At 51.1% G+C, this 22,162-nt stretch overlaps 1 protein-coding gene across 8 annotated transcripts in view; it reads right to left on the bottom strand.

Moving 5' to 3' along the window:
* The window catches only part of TNIP1 (TNFAIP3 interacting protein 1), a 44,322-nt gene extending 22,806 nt beyond the window's left edge, over window positions 1-21,516 (bottom strand). For 4 of the 8 annotated variants that reach the window (XM_027545924.1, XM_027545922.1, XM_027545927.1 and 1 more), the window contains exons 1-5: window positions 21,349-21,483; window positions 5,632-5,803; window positions 4,275-4,409; window positions 2,779-2,864; window positions 1,133-1,213 (exon numbers count right to left, since the gene is read on the bottom strand). In XM_027545924.1, the coding sequence (XP_027401725.1) occupies window positions 1,133-1,213; window positions 2,779-2,864; window positions 4,275-4,409; window positions 5,632-5,767 (438 nt within the window). In that variant the 5' untranslated portion in view covers window positions 5,768-5,803; window positions 21,349-21,483. Of the gene's footprint in view, window positions 1-1,132; window positions 1,214-2,778; window positions 2,865-4,274; window positions 4,410-5,631; window positions 5,804-21,348 lie in introns of all 8 variants that reach the window. The other 4 variants (XM_027545925.1, XM_027545928.1, XM_027545923.1 and 1 more) reach the window with 4 other exon arrangements.
* Between the last annotated feature and the right edge of the window lie 646 nt (window positions 21,517-22,162).

The following is a 22,162-nucleotide window of genomic DNA, read 5'->3' as shown; positions in this document are numbered from 1 at the left end:
AGGGACACAACAGGACCAGGGGCTGACATTCCCAGAGGATGAAACACAGAACCTTCCCGAGACCCAGAGCTGCCCTGTGTCCCCAAAGCCTCGCTAGTGTAAGCTGTGTGGGCCTGATGGAGACCTCACCCCGGGGACTGACACATACAAGAGACAATCAGTGAACCAAAGAGCAACCTTTTTGTATCTTGCCTTGCTAATTCAATATTTTTAATTTTTATATGTTAATGTATTTTCCGGCATTTAACTTGAAATTTTAACATTTTAATCAACTGTTCACAGCTTAAAGAGTCACATTGTTCTCCAAGGTTTGTAATGGGAACCGTAGTTTCTGCCTCACTTCCCTCCGCTCTCCAGTTCCCACTTCCCAAAGCCTTTCACTTTAAAGAGCAACATTCGTGCCCAAAATAAGGCAGCGGAAACCAAGGCATCAGTGAAGGGTTAGACGACCTGCTGCCTGTGTAACAATCAAAATATCTCCAAGGGAGGAGGGAGGGAGAAGGAGGAGAGGGTGAGAAGTGGAAGATTTCTAAAGAATGTTCCATGCCTTTCTCAATGGTTCTCCAGTAAGTCTGCCATTTTGAGAGAGAGCAGGGCGACATAGTTGGAATAAAGGCAGCAAAGTAGGGTAAAGTGGGGACCAGGTAGACACCTCAGAGCTGGTGGACTGTGTATGCTTGTGTGTGTGTGAGCGCAAGGTTTAACCTCCTACCTACATGCCCCAAAGGGGAGCCTGGGGGGACCCAAGAGCCTGCACAAAATGCCAATCACCTGCCTCAAGCTGCTCTGGGTTCCTCTGACCCTTTCTACTCTACCCGGGCTACAAGCCTACAGGCCCAAAGGCTGAGTCATAGTGTGCAGAGGTGCTGGGCGCTTGGCGGAGGCAGCAGGGCTGGCAACGTGCCTGGACTTTCACAATGGTTGGTACTCGTGTGGCCCACGGGGAAGTCACCAGTCACGTATTTGCATATGTGAGCGAGAAACACCCCCCAGCGCTGGCCGCTCGAGCCTATCCCAAGTGACTCCGAGTTGCCCAGGGGATGTGAGCGTGTCCTGTGCCTCTCACCCGGGGCCAGGTGACTGAAACAGAGAGGAGATGCGGGATGTTCCCAGGGACCTGCCATCCACTCACCATCGTATTTCTGGTGTGGCCGCTGCTCTCCGGTGAAAAAGGCCCCTCGGTGGGGACCACTTCAAATTCAGAGGAGGTGTTCTGTATAGAAAAAGGGAGTCAGGGGACGCCTGGGAGAAAACCCCTCGCCCCTCCTCTATGGACCTTATAGCTGAGACTATGGAAGGGGCAGAGAATGGAGGGACAAAAATCCCTTCTCACATCCAAGTCCTCTGGGCAGCCCCTCCTTGTGGGAGGAGCCAGCCCAGGCTGAGCTTACAAACCACGAAGCAGGAATAAATCCCAGCAAGTCTGCTGGGCAGCCCACTGTGTGACTTGAGGTCACATCCTCCATGGCCAGTTTCCTCATGTGTAAAACAGGGATACTGGGCTAGCTGACCTTCAAAGTACTTAGCATTTTAGGATCTTATCTTTTTTAAATGGCCATGCACTTATAAAGTGTTTTCATGACTTCCCTGGTGGTCCAGTGGTCAGGACTCTGTGCAGGGGGCACAGGTTCTTGGGAACTAACATCCCACATGCTGTGCAGCACAGCCAAAAAAGAATAAAAATAAAATTCTTTCATGAACTCCATTTTTTCTCCAAGCAACCTGCGAGAGTGGTCAGAAGTTTATATCCCCATTGGACAGAGGAGAAAATTGAGAGCCTCCCACCAATAAATGCAAAAGTAGGACTGCATTTCAAGGACCACAAATCCAACATCCCTGTGATGGCACCTGAGCCATGTCCCAGACCCGGGAGTCTCCAACTGGTCATCTGGGAAACACAGGCAGCAGTCAGCGTGGCCACGGCCACAGCAGTCCTGTGCCCGCCTTGCCAACCCAGTTCCAGAGATCCCAGGGGAGGTAAGTCTTATGAGAAACTGGCAAACTTAGAGAGACTTTTGCAGGACACATGCAAATCTAGGGTGAACCAGGACTCCAGACTTTGCCATGTCTCTCAGCCACTCCAAGTAGCAGATACTGGTTGTGCAACCAACCGATGGGCTGCTGGACCAATAGCTGGCTCTGGGACTGCTGCTAAACCTGGTTGAACAAAGGTTAATTCAGCCTTCCCTTGTCCCAGGAAAGGGCAGGGATCGAGGGATCTCTGTGCTCAGCTTCTGCTGAGCCCCCAGCCTCCAACTTTCTGGGCCTCGGCACTGCCCCAGAAAGTTTCCCTTTCCCTTCTACTCTTCCTCAGCTGTCCTATATGACCTAGGAAAACATTCTTCTCTCTTTGAATCTCCTCTGTGGGATGGAGACTCTAAATGATATGACCACCTGAGTGCCTTCCAGTCCTAGGATACCAAGTCGACCTTCTCAAGGCAAATCTGCAGAAGACAGTTTTGGAGCCCCTGTTGAGAAGGTGAGCTACCTGTCACATCTGCCTACTTTCCGAGCACTGTGCAGTCGATACGTGCTTAACATTACACAACCAGGCAGATGGGAGGAACTCCTTGTGCATATCAGGGTTTTCCTGGTCAGACTGAACTCTGACCTTCATTTGCAAATGAGGAAACCAAGGCCCCAGAGAGACTGAAATCAACTCGTCAATATCACCCAGCAAGTTGGAGGTATCCTGACCCCAAACATCTCTCTTCCTATTCTGCCAACGGGAACTTGAGATCTATGCAACTTTCTGTCATGACTCCAAATGCAACTTACACTGGATGGAGGTTTGGGGACTGGCTCTGGCTTGTCGCTTGGGTGTGCCGGGTCAGCAGGAGTTGCTGGGACAGCTGTGTCTTTTCCTGGAGAAATGAGAAAACATGTGTGAGAAGCAGAGAAAGAGGAAAAGCCCAGATGCCACCCCCTTAAGAATGGCCTTGGCACGGAGAGTTCTCAGAGTTCCTTCCATGAGTCTGGGGAGATGGGAGGTGGTCCTGGGATGATGGCCCTGGAACAACAGGGCAGAACCTGGGCAGAGACCATCTTGCCTGCTCTCACTGGGAAAATCCCAAGGTGATCATTGCTCCTTGCTACTTTGGACCTACCTCAATAATGACACAGATGACAATTTACAATTAACAAAGTGTTTTTATATTTACTATCCTGGCCAATTCTCAAGACAGCTTTGTATCCCCATTTTAAAGGTAAGAAAACAGGCACAGAAAGGTCACCCATTGACCCCGCTGGCAACTGCAGAACTGAGATCTCCCTCCCTGAATTCCTAGGGCTCTTGCCCCAGGGAGCCCCTTGAGGGTAGCTGCATGGTTCCTTCCTGAGGTGAGCCTGGCATCCATCCAGGACTCAGAAAATACTACTGAATATAGTAGAATTATATGTAACCTTGTTTTGTATTTTCCTAGTCTCCTGTAAATGTGTTATCATACTTTCATAATTTTTTAAAAAAAGAAAATACTATTGAATGGACAAGTGGAAGCTGGCAATGCCCACTGCCTGCAGCACAGCCGACTCTGAAATCACCATCTCCTCCACGTGTCCATTCAGTAAATGTCACCAGCAGCAGAACGGAAGGTTGGCATACTGGCCTGGGCTGAGGCCGCAGGTTGGGCTGCAGCAGGAACCATCTGAGTCCTTTTCTTCCCTAATTTCAGACCGTGCCCTGGATACAGAGACATCCCGGAGGAATGCACGTGATCACACACAGGACTTTAACCCTAAGTCACAGTCGGCGCTTTCCCTTATAGGTGGTCTGTGGACCTGACATCTGAAAGGTGCTGCTGCAGGCCGAGAGGCAAAGCCGGTTCTGCCTCAGCCTCCCCACCTGTAAAATGGAAGCGGGGCAAGGCAGACCAGAAAGCTTCTGACTCAGATGCCAAGTCTAGAGACCCGAAGGTGTTGCCTGGAGCGCGATCCTGGCATATAGTAACTGCTCATCAAATATGCGCTAAGTAAGTTATATTGATAAAGATCCTGAGCCCACATCCTGGAAGGAGCAGATTGTTGCTATCCATTTCTAATATCTGCCAGGGTCTCAGGACTGCTGAGTCACCAGCCATTTTTGGACAAGATTATTTTGAGGTCCTTTCCAAATCTGACCTTCTGGGGGATGCTGTAGCCAGAACATGATTGGGAGGACAGCCTGCAGCCTAAGGATAAACGAAGGAGCGGCGGATTTCTGACACAGAAGGGAGTGCTCGGTTAAGGGCCTAGAGAGTGAGGTTATGGGCAGAGGACTGCCTGGGCTCCCCTCGTACCTGCGAGCTCAGCCAGGTCATTGAAGGAGGCCAAAGAGGGAGATGATGGTGGCAGTGGCTCACTGTCCTTGACCAGCTCCTCTGCTTTCTGCCGCAGCCTGGACGCTTCCATCTGGGACTCTTCCAAAAGTTCCCCTGGGGAGACAACGGGGGAAGGAGGAGCAATATTACTCAGTTAAGCATGCCGGCTCTCCCACCCTGATCCCCTATGCCTGCTTCTGCCTGGGTTTGGTGCTCCAGGTCCTGGGCTTCACTCCCTACATCACCTCGTGGGCTCAGTGGGACACATATCATTCCAGCTCATGGCCAGAAATAGCCTGATAAGGAAGAGGCCCTGCAACCAGGGGGAAAGGAGCAGAGGGGAATCTGGAACAAACTTCTGGCCTCCAGCACCCTCTTCCTGCCCCATTCCTGCCACACCTGACTGAGGACTCCACAAAGCCAGGGGCTCTTTCAGGCCCACCATCATGGTCCCAAGGGGGGCTACCCACAGCCTACAGACTGCAGTCAGGGGCTCCCTGAAGAGAGGAGACCTTCCATAACATCAACCACCCACCACCCCTCTGGGCCTTGTTTGCCTTCTTGTATAAGTGGAGACAGGGAAACACCATCCCTCCTTCACCAATCTGCCATTCCTAGGAGAGATCTGCCATTCCTAGGAGAGATCTGCCAAGCAGGGAGAAAGCATTTGGGAAAGTGGGAGCTATACTAAACTCCCAAAGCCCAAGGCCAGAGAAGGGGACAGTGAGGTGAAGGAAGAGCTTTAGGAATCTGGAGGAAAGGGTCCCCTCTGCATGGGGAAATCAGTGAACATCTCGCATGGAGGAAGAGTCAGCATCTGAGCTGGGTGCTGACAGACGGGGACCGGTCAGCCATGTGGAGGGAAGCGGGCTGGTCCTGGGCAGTGGTGACAGCTTGGGTGAGAGCCAGGAAGCAAGGGGTCTCCTCCTGCCCTGCTTCAAGCCAAGCTGGACTCCCTGCTCTAACACTTGGGGACTGGCCCGTGGTTGCCCTGGTGATGCCAGTTCTCCCCACTTTTGGTACTTCTGGTAGATGGCCTATTCATGGCTATTCCCCTTGTCTGCCAACTGAGCCTGCCGGCTCCCTCTCCGCCACCCCACGCCTCCTTCTCAGTCCCTCACAGTGTTCTGAGTCTGGTCATCAGGGTCCTGGGGTGCTGGGGACGCAGGGCTGGGAAGACTGCCACCTTGCTAGAGGAGTGCACAGAGACACAGCTGTAAGGCAGGAGCCGATGCTGGGCCGGGAAGGAGAGAGGGGGCCTGGGCAGAAGCATGCGCCAGTCAGCACTGCAGGCTGAGGGAGGAGCTCTGCAGGGAGAGGGCAGGGTCTGCTTTACCTAACATCTTTATCCCTTGCATTTTTTCCTTCAGTCGGGAATTCTCCTCCACTAGGCGCTCAAAAGCTGAGGACGCCTCTCCCAGAGGCACGCCGCCCCCAGGGTCGTAGATCCGGTATGGTCCTCGCCCTTCCATGAGTGTGGCTCAGCCCCTGCCGTGGTACCCGCCTGGCTGGAAGGACAACAGCAGTAGGTCAGGGGGCTGGCCGAGCCACTGAAGCATCCTAGACAATCAAAGCCCTGGAAGGCAGTCCCCAGAACCCAGAAGAGGACACAGCATCACAGGCTGGTCTGCCCATGGTACAGCAGGGCAGGACAGTCACTTCCTTTGGTCTGGACACTCTGCCTCTATGCATGTGACCTAAGAACACCGTCAGTTTCTTTTAGCAGCCTCATTGCGCCACCAGTTCATTTGGAACAGCAGTCAACTGTGAGGTGCAATGTAGAGTATAAGAAAAAGCACTGGCCTGGGAGTCAAAACACATGAGCTTCATGTCCTACTGATGGGGTCCAGAAGAAGCGGGACCCTGAATCATTGCATCCCCAGCGCCCAGCAGGGTATTAGCTCTGATGGGAATGTCCAGTAAACACTTATCAAATGAATAAATAGTCTAACTATTAACTCACTGTGGGATCGTGGGCAGTCCCTTCCCCTCTCTGCGGAGGGGAAATGAAAGTCTTACACTAAATCAGTGATCTTTAAAGTGAAATGTTGTGCCCAAAGGGATAAGCAAGTCATCCAATCCGAAGTTCCATTTATATGTACGCTAGCTTTCTAAAAGAAAGAAGAAAAAGAAAACCCCCTGACTAATATTTAATATACAAACTGACACTGTCACCTTCCTCCTTCCAGTTCTAATGAACAGATGTACTTTCCATCAAAGCACCATCTGCTTGCGCAGCAAGTGCTCTGCATTACTCTGTTCAATTTCACTGGCTTTATTTCATCTGAAACCTCTGTGCAAAATGATTTCAGGAATCTGACTTTTGTGACTTAGTTGAGCATCTGTTCTGTGCTGGATGCTAGTCTAGGTGCTAGGTAATTATCAGCAAACAAAACAGACCAAAAAAAAAAAAAAAATCCTTTTGGAGCTTACATGGTAGTGGTGGAAGAAGCCAGACAATGAGAGAGATGAGCACAATATTAGGGGCAATGGAAATATCTACGGACAAAAATTAAGCAGGAAGTATGAGGTAGGGCCTTAATTTTAAATGAAGGTGTCAGGAAAGGGCTCACAGGGAAGGAGGGCTCGCCTTCAGGGCTCACCTGAAGGAGGTAAGGGAACTAGCCATGCAGATATCTGGGGGAATATCATTTCAGGCAGAGAGAACAGTAAGTGCAAAGGCCCTGAGGCTGAAAACCTGATTCAGCCTCCAGCCCTACAAAGAGCTTACCAACCACAGGAGAGCTCCAAAGGTTTCCACCACCAGGGGCTCCAGAAGGACTTGGAGCCCCGATACCTCCCTCCCAAGATCACCACCCCCAGGGCCAAAATGATTCCAGTCACAAGTCCTCAAAGATCCTTTGAGCACCCACAAGTGCTTTGCTAAAAGAGTATAAAAAAAAAAAAAAGACTAATAATAACAGCTCATTCATTAACCTACTTGCCAGGCACTGCATTAAATCCTTCGGCTGCATTATCTCAGTTAAGCTGTACAACAGCCCGAAAATACATAGTATTATCCTCACTTTATAATGGAGGCTCAGTGAGGTTAGGAAACTCAGCCAGGATTACACAGCCAGCAAGTGAGGCGAGATGCAGATCCAGTTCCACCTAAGAAAGCTGAGTCGAACGCCTGCTATTCTCACACAGCTCCCTCCAACAAGACTCAGGCCAGAGGGGCAACAGGCAAGTTCAAGCCTGTTTGCAAGATAACATGGAGCTATCTACAGTCACTCTGGGCTGTTTCCCTTGCCCTACAGCACAAGACATAACAAGGATTTTGGCCACAGGGTCCCCATTACCCTGGGATGCCACGAGCCAGAAAGAAAAACAAAGTTCTGGTGAGTGAGACCCCCGTCCCCCAAAGACTGACAAGAGAAACACACATTTGCGAGCCACCCACACCCACTGAGCCTAGAGGCACAGGACAGCTGCTCACACACCCAACATAGAAGTCACCAGCTTATGGGAGACTTATTTTTAACTCAAAAGATCAACATTACACAGCAGAGCAAAGAAAGCTCTGAAGTGTTCACTGAATTAGAAGACAGTGTGGGTGAGGCACCTGGCAGTGACTGGCATGGAGCAAGGAGCTCCAAACGTTGGCAGATGTTGGGGGGTTCCTACTTCTGCACTCCCTGTTCTCCTGTGTGCCTCTCCAGCAGGCCCTTACGCCCAGAATGGGATACGTATGACTGGGGTAAGTCTTTATGTATCTGACTGAAAATCTCCTGGAGGCGGGAGCATGCTCTCCTCATCTGTGGTGCCAGTGCAGGCCTGGCACTTGGAAAGCGAGAGGTGACTGACACTGCATGGAGTCCACAGATGGGAAGACTGAGACCTGAAAGGAACCCTAAGCACCTCTGGTGATAAGTGACAGCAGGTGTCTGGATTCCTGCTCACCACTCCACACTCACCCTACATGGAACTCACAGTTGACAATAGGTGATAATTTGGGAATATTTTTACTCCACATCTGGCTTGCCCAATAGATTAGAAGCTCCAGGAGAGCAGGCGCTGAGTCCAACTGGTCTACCAAGGTATTGTCAGAGTGGTCCAAAACAGAGCCCCAGGAAATCTCTAATCAGAGCAGAGAGACGGAAAGGACCAGAGGCACCCTTAATCCTACACCTGCCTCCTGAGAAGCCATGTGCAAACATCCTGAGAGCCTAACTGTGATCCACTGACCAGAGACACCGGGACAGCCATACACATCTAGAAGTGAGCCTGGCACAACTAAGCTCCCTTGGAGATGCCCAGATCTAACACCAAGCAACAGAGCAGGATGCAGGACCCAGGAACTGAAATCCCACCTTCACATTCTCCAAACCATGCATGCTCTCCCTCAGCACTGGGGAGCCTCCAGGGAAGGGGGCTCAGGGGAAGCAGCTGAGGGGCAAGCAGGCTTATTCTCTCGACTCCAGCCTGGGTCGGCAGAGCTGGGCGCAGGGGGAGAGTACAGGCTGCGGGAGCCCAGACCAAATAGCCTACTGTGAGAAAGTCCTCTCTGGAGACCAGAAGAGCTACCCAAAGGATGGCTTGGACTTCTGGAGGCAAGAAACACAAAGAGGGGAACAGGGAATTTCCATATCCCGCTGACCTCATGCCCAGATGGTCAGCGGCAGTTTCAGGATGACTTTCGGGCAGATGGGAACTCTCCTCCTGGTCTGTGTGGTTCTGAGATCTTTCTTAGAGAGGGGACTCATTCCCCGGATGACAGAGCTGGACAGGAATTTCCAAGGACAACGAGGCCAAGTCCATTACCAGGCGCCCCAAGGCTCCTGGAATGAGGGCCTGCGTCACCATCCTGTCTCCCACGCTGATGGTACATTTCCCTGCATCACAGACCAAGGGATGGGTGTGGACAGGGGAAAAGAGGCACTGACCCCACCCCCACGCCTCATTTGGGGCAGTACTGGAGCTCAGCACCTAGGCATCCTGGGACACGAGCTCATTTGACCCTCACTCAGGGTGTGAGGGCAGCAGGCAGGCCCTGGAGCATGAAGACCAAGGTCACACACGATGTCAGGATGGAGCTGGAAGGGCCCCTGCTCTCTCTCCAGTCTGCCACTGCCCCATCTCCATTTCTGCTCCTGCACTTACTCACTGCACTGCAGACCCCCCTCTCCGGGTTCTTGCCAAGTCCAGCATGGACTCTGTGTCCACATGGGCCTGGGTGTAGCAGCTACAGATCAGGTGACCCACCAGCAGGAGTTACCAACCCACTGTGCAAAAACAGAAACAGCTGGGGGTGAAGACACAGGCAGCTCAGATCTTCTTCCAAAACAAGATCCTGGTTTAAGTCCCCACAGCCCACCCCGAAAAACCTGGGGGCACCCACTGGAACCAGAAAGGCCTGGTTTGCGGGCAGAAAAGGGCCCAGACAGATGACAGGTCAGGCAGTGACCACAGAGTGTAAAGATGGAGATGATGCTATTGAAACTGAAGGAGCCAGAAGAGAAGGAGGAGACAGCATCGAGGGGATGGAGGTGGGGTGAGGAGGGAGGGGTGGGTAGGGGTCAGAGGGTGGGGATGGGAGGATGGGAAGGAGTCGGGGTGGGGAGGGTGGGTGAGGAGACGTGAGGGAGCATGGGCCCAGATGGTAAGCTCCACCCAAGACAAAGGTTGAAAAAGACTAAATTGAAAATGAAGCCTCTGCACTGAGACACTTCAGCCCATTAGAGGCTGTCTTTCAATTAGCTGTGTGCTGCTGCTAGGAGTAGGGGCTCCCAGAGTCCCCAAATGATATGAATTTGCTTAGTAACATTTGCAAAATCGCTATGATTTCTCAAGCATGTTTTTCCACTGGATTGTCACGAGAACCTGGGAAGGAGGCAGGGCTGACATCTGTTCCACAGGTGAGGAAACTAAGGCCCACTTGGGAGCTTCGCCTGATCTAATGCCACTGGGCAATGGCTGCATCCTGAGGCCAGCCAGACCCTGCGGCTCTGGGGGAAGTGAAGTTCTCGCTAGCCCAGAGAAGACAGCCTGAGTAGATCTCTGGCACTGGGAACTGGGAGGACACAGCGGCCACAAGCGACCTCCCCAGGGAACGGCAGGGGCTGCCAGGGATGCTGGTGGGTGCAGGGGACAGTGTGGCAAAGGGAAGGGTCTCCAGAAAGAAGGCAAGGACAGAAAGTCAGAAGTCCTGGCACCTACTCTACTGCACACTCTGATGGCCATGGGCAAGCTGTCCATTCTGTGGACCTCAACTCCCTCATGGGCACAGAAGAGGAGCCTGGACTAGAGAGAAACTGGGTGACGTCTTCATGCTGGCCTAAGGATCCACGGAGACCCAAACTCTGGCAGCCAGCCACAAGGCAAGAAAGAGGAGGGGACCCAGCACACACACAGAAGATAGTACAGCCCTGGATCAGGAAGAAAGGGTCCCAACAGGGCAGGATCAGAGACGGAAGCAGATGGGGCAGGCAGGGTGCAACAAAGAAGGGGGAGCCCAAGAGCAGGATGAGACCCTGAGCCGGAAGCCTTCTCACACGTTGCCCCAGGGCCTTGCCCTGGTCCCAGCTTTGCCCACCCCTGCAGGCTGGGTGACACTGACCATCCCCTCACCTTTTCTGAACCTCATCTGCAAAACAGAAAAAAAAACCAGAAGCCATGGACGTCAGATTAAAGAAACTAAATGAAACAATATGCGTACAATTGGAAGGGCGTTCTCACTTATTTCCTAATTATTTGATTTATTTAATAAAGAAATGTATTCATTTTGTAATAAGATTTCCTAAATGATAATAATTATAATACCTCACAAAGTACCTGGCACTTAGTAGGTTCTTACTAAAAGGCTGAGGCAGCCCCTAACAGCCCAGCTGATGGGTTGTAGCATCCACTTGGTTCTTGTGAATTGCAAGTAACTGTAAGCAGGAACACTGGGACAACACCATAGCTGGTGAAACTGAAGCTATGAGAAGCCCTTGGACCAAGGCCACATTCACGAAAGATCAGGAATCATCTGAGCCTCAATTTCCTCAACAGTAAATGGGAATATCCTGCAAGTCCCCCAAGGGCTGACAGGAAGTGAGGCATTATGAAACATCTTGCAAACTAAAACAAAAATCTTCCCACTTCCACACTTCACGATGACCTCCAGACCACTCCACCCATTTCACAATCAGGGAAACTGTGGCTCCAGGTCCATCCATCAAAGAGCGGGCCGAGTCCTCCTGATGACTGTCAGCAGAGACACTGCACCTACTTTAGACAGGGTGTACCCAAGGAGCCCACCCCAGCATCTCACCAGTGAGAAGCCAAGGATTTAATCAGTCTTTCCAAACAATTCAGTAAGAAAGAGGCTACAGGCACACAGTGTAATATGAGGAATGGGTGGGGCTCAGGAATCATGGGATCTAGTGGAGGCTGCTGTTGTAGTCGCTAAGTCATGTCTGACTCTTTGTGAACCCATGGACTATAGCCCTCCAGGCTCCTCTGTCCATGGGATTTCCCAGGCAAGAATCCTGGAGTGGGTTGTCATTTCCTCCAAGGGATCTTCCCAACCCAGGGATCGAACCCACGTCTCCTGCATTGGCAGGCAGATTCTTTACCACTGACCCACCAGGGAAGCCTTCTAGTCTAGATACACCATGGCAAACATTTTCCATCACCTGGCCTCAGTTTTCTAAAAGGAGGGGTTGTTGATAATAGCAATAATACAATATAAGGGGGCAGACTAGACAATTTTTAAGGCCTCTTCTAGTTCTAACATTCCAGAACTTACAATATATTGCCATCTGTTTCTAAAGTCTTCTGATCTTAAAAAGGCTACTCTCCCCAGCTCAGAAGCTTCCCAGGTGGTTCTGTGGTAAAGAATCCACCTGTCAATGCAGGAGATGCAGGAGACAGGGATTCGATCGCTGGAGTAGGAAATGGCAACCCATTTCAGTATTCTTGCCTGGAAAATCCCATGCACAGAGGAGCCTGATGGGTTACAGTCCATGGGGTTGCAAAGAGTAGGGCATGACTGAGCACGCACACACATGCACCCTAGCTCCCATCCCTCCCAATGCCCAAGTGGATGTCCTGCCTCACGAACCCTCCTGCAGTGCTCTCAGGGGTGTGTCGCCTTCCCAAGAGCAGTTGGAAACCCCCAGACGATGTCTGCAGCCCTTCCCCGGGTCCTGCCCTCCTCCGTGGTCTGCATCCAGGCTCCAGGTCAGCCTGAGTGTCATGTCTCTCAAGCACAGCTGGCATCTCCCATGTCCCTCCCCACTCCCATCCACTGACTCACCCCCAGAAAGAGCCCCACTGTCCCTACTTAGCCTCCAAGATCCAAGCTCTACACTACCAGCCTAGGTACAGTGGGGAGGACCAGGCCCTTAGTTGGCTGAAAACTGCATAAGAGGACCAAGGAGCATCTAACTAAAGCTGGGATAGGCCCTGACAGCTCTGTGCTCCCACATGCCAGGCACTGTGCTGCGTCATTATGCACAGGATTCCCTTATTTTCTTCTTACCACACAGAGATGAACATTCTTATCCCTATTTTCCAGCAAGGAAACCAATCCTCTTGGCTGGATGGCATCATCTCTATTTTTCAGATGAGGAGGCAGACTCAGATAAGTCACTTGCTTGAGGAAACACAGCTGGTTAGTGGCAGAACAAAGAACCCAACCTCATTCTATCAGACTCCACACCAGTGCCTTTCCACTGGCCTGCGCTGACGGAGAGGCACAGGCTGAAGCTCAGGGGGAGGACACCAGTCCTGTCGTTCCACTACCTGAAACACGCCCAGGTTCCCAGCCGCTGCCTCTGTGTGTCACTAACTTTGCATGAGATCAGGTGTCAGTCTGCCCTTGACTGCCAGCAGTCACCAGGGCTTAGCGCCTCAGGTTGAATGGAAGCTCAGGGGAGATTCAGACCCATGCTTATCCAGTCCGCAGGAGAGCCAGGGGGACTCTGGTTGACCATCTTTAGTGACCCAGACCAACTTCCTCCCCAAGGAGCACCCCCGGGCAGCCAGCACTAACTGCAGTGAAGCTACTCCCAGTTCTGCTTCCACTGCCCCTGCTCTGCCCTCTGGGGTCCCTGAGAATAAGGAACAAGATGCCCCTCTCCTCCATCTCAGCCCTGAGCAGATTCGGAACCTGCAGCACTCAAGAAGCAGACTAGCCCTTGTTCCCTGCACTGTTCTCCGCAGGGACAGGTTTCTGGACCCCTCCCCACCCCGTCCCCTCCACTCCCACCCTATCTGTATCTGACCTTGAAAATGGACAACACTCCAGATGTGGCTTGCCTGACCAAACAGAGGAACTTTCATCTCCACCCTTTTAGGTATTATGTTTCTACTGATGTAGTGAACATTTGCTTTTCTTATACCTGAGTCACCCACGGTAAAGAATGTCCTTTCTCAATTATGTCAACAATCAGGCTCGGTAAAGCAAGTATACTTCAATAAAAATTAATTTAAAAAAATCAGGTTTGTATGGCTGAGATGAAAGTTATCTTGTAAAAAAGTATGCTTGACGAAGTTTCAATTATTTAAAGGGCCAGAGGTAACTCATTCAGTGACCACCTATTTAAGAAGCTAGAAATCTCTGTATCACTGTACAGAGACTGGACAAAGATGCGCACTGACACACGGTTTCTAATAGCAAAAATGTCCTGAACGTTCATCAAGACGGGGCTAGTTTAATAAACTGTGGTGCATTCATTCAATGGAATAGTACACAGACATCAAAAAGAATGGGCAGCCTGCTTTGCAATGACAGAAAGGTGCCCATAAAATACTGTTAAGTAAAAAAGCAAAGTATTGATGTATAATAAGGTATTATTTATCCTGTTACACACATTTGTACACACACAACTATGTGTGTGAGTGTATGCGTGTATGTGTGTGTGTGTGTGTGTGTGTTAGTTGCTCAGTCGAGTCTGACTCTTTGCAAACCCATGGACTGTAGCCCGCCAGGCTCCTCTGTCTATGGTATTTCCCAGGCAAGAATAATGGAGTGGGTAGCTATTCCCTTCTCCGGGGGATCTTCCCGACCCAGGGATCAAAACCAGGTCTCCTTCATTGCAGCCAGAGAGCTTCACCATTTCATCCACCAAGGGAAGCCCTGTATGTGTGCATAAACATATACATATACAATAAAATCTTACATATGCATAAGAAAAGGTGGAAAGATACACACCAAACCGCGCTAGTAGTCAGCTCTAGAGAAGGACTTGGGCTAGGGGATTGGAATCAAAGGAAACCTTTATTTTAAAACAGATTTTTTAACTCTTTACAAGAGAAATCTAGCCTGTTCTATTTTTAAAATTGATTTTAAAAAACAGGTGGAAGAGAAGAAGGAGAAAAAAAGACAACTTTCATTTTCTACTTTATACCTTTGGCATCCCTTGAGTTTTTGGAGTTTTTTTCCTCCAATGAGCACATGTTATTTTGTAACTCTTTTAAAGGGGGAGTTGACTTTGTTTTTAAGTTGCTTGACAAAGTCAGAACAATAAGGAAGGGCTATTGTTCTAGCACCAAATGAGGCTGGTTGGCAGAGGGCAGGGATGAGAGCCTCCTTATTATGAATCTGCTTCCTATGCACAGACAGGCTGTAGGGACTAGTTCACAAATCAGGAGGGACTTCATCACCTGAACCAAAGAACTTATTCATTAGTAAAATCAATATTTCTATGGTCTTTCTCAATTCTAACAGTCTGTGATGTATATTGTTTCATGATAAATAATTTACATATATGCAGGAAATTCCTGTCCTCTAATTTCATTCTGGGAAATATTTGACCCAAGTGAAATTAATAGAGAAAAAAATGTAGATGACTAGTTATCATATAAAGACTTAAAAAGCAGTGAACAGAATGTTTAAAAAAAAAAATCAAGAGGTAAACTCCAGGGTTGAGTTTTCTAGTCAAGGAATTTTGCAGATGAAGAGTTGGCAACTGTAGATTGTTTCAACCTGGAACCTTCCAGAAAGGATCTAGCTTAAGGAAGGTCAAGGCTGGGTCTGAGGCGACAAAGGTGGGAGGAAAAGCACCAGACTTTGGTGTGGGAACAAAGGTGAAGCTTCCCATCCACTGCCCGTGGGCCCTCCCATGGGGCCTTATACCTGCTTTGCTGGAGAGGAAGCCGAGTCCAGACAGGTGCAGAGCTGGGCTCGAGGTGGCCCAGTTCCCAAGGACCAAGCAGAATGCCCCCTCTTGATCATCAGTCCCCAGCCTGTATTCACCACTGCCAATGCCCCCTAAGAAGGGCTGAGAAGGCAGCCCAGGCACCTCCAGCCTGCTAGCCTTCGCCTCCTCACAGCTCCTGGGATCCACTGGTGCACCTGTGCCGTGCCTAGAAGCCTGGCCTCCCCACCCACCCACCCCCCAACCCAGCAGCTGGCACCATTGACCCAGGAGGAGCCCCTCGCCTATCAGCTATAGGGTCAAAGGGCACTAGGCCAACCCTGGGCCTAAAGGGAAGGGAGACTCAACTGTCCTCCTATGTACTGGTGCCCCAAATGCCCAAAGCTGGTTCCAACAAAGGCTTTCTCCAACCCTGTAACTTTTCTCCATGGGGGAAAATGACAACTTTTGAGAATTCCCCTCATACCAAATATGGTGAAAAGAGGGTTTCTGTGAAACCAGGGTTCAGATCCTGGTTCCGCTCCCTCACCAAGTGACCCTGAGCAGACCTCACTTTCCTGGTTTCTTCTCCCCAAGGAAATGCTGTGAGGACCAACGAGGATCCCCAGATCTCCCTGAAGACCTTGAAGGGCTAACCCAACAGGAGCCACAATGGCTAGGAAGGGAATAGCTTCCAGGGACCACCAACCAGATAAAAGCCATAGATGTCCCGTTTCAACAGTGAAGACTGGAAATAAGCTAACGAAGAAGAAAATGAATAAAGGCATCGGGGCCACTTCATACCAGTGAATGTTAGTACCATGCTGTTTAGGCACTAAGTCGTGTCTGACTCTTTGTGACCCCATGGACTTTAGTCTTCCAGGCTCCTCTGTCCATGAGACTTTTCAGGCAAGAATGTTGGAGTGGGGTGCCATTTCCTTCTCCTAGGTATCTTCCCAACCCAGGGATCAAATCCACATCTCCTGTTTGACAGGCAGATTCTTTCCCACTGAGCCACTAGGGAAGCCCCTATTAATACTATACAGTTGTGAGAAACAAATAGGCCAGAGCTAGAGATCCAAACAGGAATGAATCTCTCAGGCATAATAAGAAACAAAACAAGCAAGCTGCAGAAGAACACAGTTGGAAACATTTAAGTAACATCTTAAAACATACAAAACAATATTACATATTGTTTAGGGATGTATATATTTATAATATCAATAAAACTGTAGAGAAATACAAGAGAATAAACTCTAAATTTATAACCCTTGCTACTTCTGGAAGAGTGGGGAAGGAGATGATCAGGGAGAAATTTCAAATGAACAGAATATGTTATTCCTTAATGTGAATGGTGGCTCTCCCAAGTGTCTGCATGTTACTCTCTGCGTCTGAAAGATTCCTTTGCATTTTCTAAAAGTTAATGCTGCCATCTTCAGACCCCTGTTCCTCTTCCCAGAGATTGGGATCAGGGTGGGGGGCTGCACCCCAGAGGCAGAAGTGGGGCTGTGGCAAGACCAGCGTTCCTCAGACCACAGAGATGAAGCTGACCAGGATCATGGTCTGCTAGCCAGCCAAGAGTGGTGTAAGCCTCCTCCACTGTGGGTGGAGACCAAACCAAGGGCCCCTGACTCATGGGACACCCCCACGCCCGCCCTAAAAATACCAGCTCTGACCGCTGAGTAGGACGCCTTGGGTGACATGACTCCTATAGCATCCCCAGCCCTCCCTCACTACCCCCTCCCCCCCACACACACACCCCTGCCTGGGCCACCGGCCTGTCCACCAGCAGGTGCTCAGGGACACAAGGAACAGCCTCAGGGTGAGGTCCCTGGGAAGACAAGAGTTCAGCCCTGCCTGGGGACAGCCCTTGGACAAAAAGCCACCGTTCCTCAGCCCAGTCATCCGTTCCTATCAGAAGAGTGACTGACTGTCCTGGGCTGATCATGGGGGGAGCGCAGATAAAAACTTCCTGCCAGCGGCCAGGCCGTGGTGGCTGTACCTTCCTTCTGGCAACACTTCACAGAGCTGCTGACACTCTCCAAAGAGGAGTAGGATAAAGGAGGGAAGGGCAGGGGGGCAGCAGCAAGAAGCCAGGAGGTGGGGCACAGAAAGGCCTGGCCCAGCAGCAGAACTCAGAAATCGCCGGGGAAGAGAAGGCAGCCCGGTCACTGGGCCACAGCCCTGAGACACCTGTCAGTGCAAGTCCCTCGCTCTCCAGCTGGGACACCAAAGCCGGCCAAGGGAGGGAGACTCGCCCACGGCTGCAGGGGACAGTGGAGACAGAGAGGCGAGGAAACCCGGATCCTCTGTTGGCCAGCTGTCCACTCTTTTTGCCATACATCCTACTCCTCCCTCTCCCCCGCTCCCTCCTCTCCCTCCAAGGGGTCAAGTGAGCCATGAGCAGAGAGGAAAACAAGGGGGCAAGAGAGGAGGTGGGCCTGCCGCAGCGAGCCACCTGTAACAGCACTGGAAGGGGCCGCCCACAGAGCGCTCCCTGATGCTGTGCTGCGGTCCAGGGGAGGCTGGCTCATCCCTGTGGCCCGCCCACGTATACAGTTCCACTGTTCCAAACAGGGATGGAAGGACGTCTGAGATACCACAAAGGACGATCCATCCAGAGAGGACACAGAATGGTCCAGAGGTGGCAGAGGATGAAGGGCAAGTTATGCCCAAGCCTGGAACATCTGACCTTCCTCATCATCTCCTCCTGAAATCCCTTCAACATCCTCAAGATCAGCATTGTTAATAAGACTGAATGAGGCTCAGCAGCCGGCAGCGACGGGTCACTTACACCACACCAGCCCCACGCCAGCCCTGCGCTGAGTGCTTGACAGGCACTGTCTCATTCATGTGCACCCCTCTGGAGGCAGCACTTACGTCACAGAATCTTACAGATGAGGAAGCAGGCGCAGCCCCCGTCCTGGTGTGCTAACTCTAAATCAGGCACGCCACACCATGGGTTCTCAAAGAGCAGCTGGTCTCGCGGCCCCAGCACCGCTGCCACCAGCTGGCTGAGCCGCTATGGGGACGCAGCCCTGCAGTCTGTCTAACAAGCCACCCAGGGGATTCTGATGCATGCTCAGGTTTACCAACCAGCTGCTCTGATCACTTCCCAGTGTTGCCGACGGAGCAGGGAAAAACTGACACTTCTCTGCCTGGCAGTCAAGACTTTAGGGTTTTTCCTAGCCCAGCTGGTCAGCTCCCCCAACCCAGGAGAGCCTTACCCCAAATCCTCTGCCCAGTTTCCTAAGTTCCAGAAGGAGCTCAGGCCTAGCTCTGTACCTCCTCATCTTGGCTGGGCCTGGCCTTGAAGTCACTTCCCTACAGAAGCCCCCTGACCACCTGGCACCCCCAAAATTGCATCACACCCCACCCAGACTCAGTGCCAGGCAACTGCTGGCACACTATGCCTTCCAGCTAGCACTCAGGGCACATTTCTGCCCAGTCTACAACATGTTCCTGGAGGACAGAGAACCATGAGCACCATGCCGCTCCACACAGCACCACACCAGAGGACTGGCAGGATCCGTTTCCTGACTATCAGGAGGGAAAAATAATGTTGTGGGAAGCAACTTCTGGCTCTCACCCCAACTCTGCCACTAATTCTCTGGGACATGGGCCTTCCTTCCCATCTCTAGGTCTCAATTTTCTTATCTGTGAAATGCACCATTATTCTAGTTTCTTCTACTCTACTCATCCTTTGAACAAACCCAGCAGTCTTACCCCAGACACTCTTATCTAGTAACAGAAATGCACATGTGAACACTAAAGAGGTCGTTGCTCTCACCCTTTCACTCCAGGAAAAGAGAAAGACAACAAACAAGCAAACACTAAAAATTACTGTTTCCCAGACATATACAGTGTCTCTACACACACTTTCTCATTTGCAGATAAGCACGGTCATTTCAAGGCATGATGAATGTATCAAAAATATATATAATAGTAATATGACAGAAAGTGAAAAAATGAGTTACTTTGCATAGAAAGGTCAGGGAAGGCCCCTCTGAGGAGGTGACATTTGAGCCGAGACTTGACAGATAAGGAAGAACCAGCGTGGAAAGAGCTGGGGAAAGGTGTTCCAGGCAGAAGCAACAATATCCACAAAGGCCTCAAGCAAGAATAAACTTGCCATGTTGAACGCGGAGAAAAAAGCAGGCTGCTGTGGTTAAATCACAGTGAGTGTGAGAGTAAAACAGTACCCAGGAGCACCCAGAGAGGGAGGCCAATAGCCAACCTCTTACAATTCTGAGGTGTTCAAATCAGGTCGGCCAACCCAACCCAGGACATCCGGGCCCAAGTCACAGGCAGGACTGGGGGGTAAGGGTATGAGTCAGACCCCATGGCTTCCTGGGGCCCCAAAGGCCCTGGTGTGGGAATAAGGGCAGGCAGCAACCCTCAGCAGGAGTCCCATGCCATACCCACGGATGCCCATGGGTGGGGGAAACAGATTCACCTAAGTATGTAGAACACAGGACACTCAGGGCTGCTGTCTCCAGAGGGACATGATCAGGTGCTTCCATGAAGTGCCAGACCCTGATCATATTATTTTTCCAGGACACAGCCAGGATAGTGGAAAGGAAATAGTGCTCAGGGTTCAAGGCTTACTAGTATCGGGCAAGTCTTAACCTTTTGGGGACTCCGTTTCCTCATCTGAAAATTAAGGCTACTAAGAGTGACTCTCTCCGAGGGTTGTTGAAAGCTTAAAAGAGATACTAAACGTAAAGCACTGTGCCTGGCACATGGTAAGTGCTGATAAATGTAAGCTGTTACTATCACCATTATTGGTTTTTCACTACTTTAGTTCTCTCTGCTGTAAAACAAGGATATTAATACATCATAGGATTGCTATGAGCCTGTGCTAATAAATATTCCAGCCTCCTAATGCAGTATACATTGTCAGGAATGGGGGAAAAAAAAAAGAGACAGTTCTCTTTCCGGATCTCTCATCAGGTGCTGAATTCCCCTCTACCATACCACATTGTTTGGAAAATGAGTAAGAGCTGATTAAATTACATTTTGACAATACTGTGAAATAAAAATGATGCATTAGGAATCCACAGATTTCTCTGTACTGTCATTCTGCAAGGGGGTGGGGATAAACATTGCTGATTTTTCTGCATCACCCATAAAAGTCCCCCCTCAACCAAAACAGTCTCACGCAGTCGCACAAAATTCCCAACCACAAAATTCCCATACAATTAATGAATGTATAATACAATCACTTTCATGTACACACAACCTCGCACTCTCCTGCAGATAAATATTCTACAGCGCAAAACTCACACATGTAGAAACACCACACCCAAAAATCCCTCCCCCAAACTCACTACAGCTGCCCTGCAAATGCACCCAAATGTTGCCTCCAACAGAGGGCAAAATATTTTCAACAGAAACAGTAAGTACAGAACGAAATCTGGAATCAAACGCTAGAGTTCAAATCCTAATTGTGCAACTCTCTAACTGTATGACCCCAATCTCCAAATGCCTCAGTTTCCTAAACTGTAAAATACGGATAATAATAATCAAATTCACTTTGAGGGTGACAGTGACAAATGAGTTTAATACATGTAACGAGTTAAAATCAGCACTTGGAAAGCGCCCAATGAGCTATTTTCCTCTTCATTACGTGTGCACACTGCTTCCAAAACTGGTCTCCCATACTGTAAACAGATCCACGCCCGCACACACACACCCCGACGGTCTGCACGCCTTGCACACGGACTGCACGCTGGTCCCAGACACGGTCGCCCACTCAGTGCGCACGCGCGCCCACCACCCTCCGCGCGGGTCAGGGATTCCCCACTCGGCCGGACCTCGCCACCCTCGGAGGCGCCGCGTGCCTCGAGGCTAGCCCTTGAGCCAAGAAGCCAGGCCACCAGGCCGGGCCTGACCTCCCCGCGCCACGCCCGGTCACTGCCGAGACTCGGAACGGCCGGGTCTCGGGTTCCCTTCCGTTCCATTCCCGCTCCGCCCAACCGGCTTACCTGAGGGTGGGGACCCTGAGAGACAGCGCCCCGTTCTCGGCGTCCAGTCCCGAGTCCAGGGACAGGGTAGAGGCCCGCGCCAGGCTCTGGCCTCACAGCACTCAGCAGGATCCCAGCTCCTGGCTGGGGGACCTGGCCAGGGACTAGGAAGTGCTGGGGGCCGGGCCGCCCCACCCCTGGGAAAGTCCCCAGCGATTGACAGGCCGCTTGCCCAATCACGCGGCGCCGTCTGGGCTGGCCCGCAGCCGCCGGGGTGGGACGCAGCGAAGTAAACAGCAGCCACCGGAGGTCAGGGGGCCGGAGACAGTCTGCAGATTGGCCGCAAAGAGTCCCGTCCCGCAGGCCGGCCCCTAGGTAGCCTCCGGGCCACCCCTCGCGGCACTCCCAGCTGCGGAAACTCCGGGCGCCAGAAAGGGGCCACCCCGAAAGCCGGAATTTCAGAGCAGAGAGGAGCCGCAGAGACCACCCACCCCTTCCTTGGGCCGAGGGGCACGCGGACCAGAGCGCGGGGAGGGGATTTGCCAAAAGGCAGTAAGCATTTGTAGCTGAGCCAAAGCTAGAGCTCCGGGTCCTAGAGTGCGGTCCAGGGCGATCCCGAGACTTCTTACAGAGCTCACGGAAATTCTGAGCTGAAAGTACCCTTAAAGAATCTTATTGTCACAGTTGACGTTTTTTGCGCCCTTACTGCTCCAGACTTGGTAAGCTTTATTTAATTTGCTCAGCCACCCTAGTGAGATGGTTTTCTATCCCCAGCCCCCACTTTTATTTTTAACCATAAATTAAGATACAAGGGACAGGGAGATTAGAAGACCTC

The sequence above is a fragment of the Bos indicus x Bos taurus genome, chromosome 7 (assembly GCF_003369695.1).
Source record: "Bos indicus x Bos taurus breed Angus x Brahman F1 hybrid chromosome 7, Bos_hybrid_MaternalHap_v2.0, whole genome shotgun sequence".
In the NCBI taxonomy this organism is placed as follows: domain Eukaryota; kingdom Metazoa; phylum Chordata; class Mammalia; order Artiodactyla; family Bovidae; genus Bos; species Bos indicus x Bos taurus.
The sequence above is the reverse complement of the archived record's forward strand: the minus strand, read 5'-3'. Positions and strand labels throughout refer to the sequence as shown.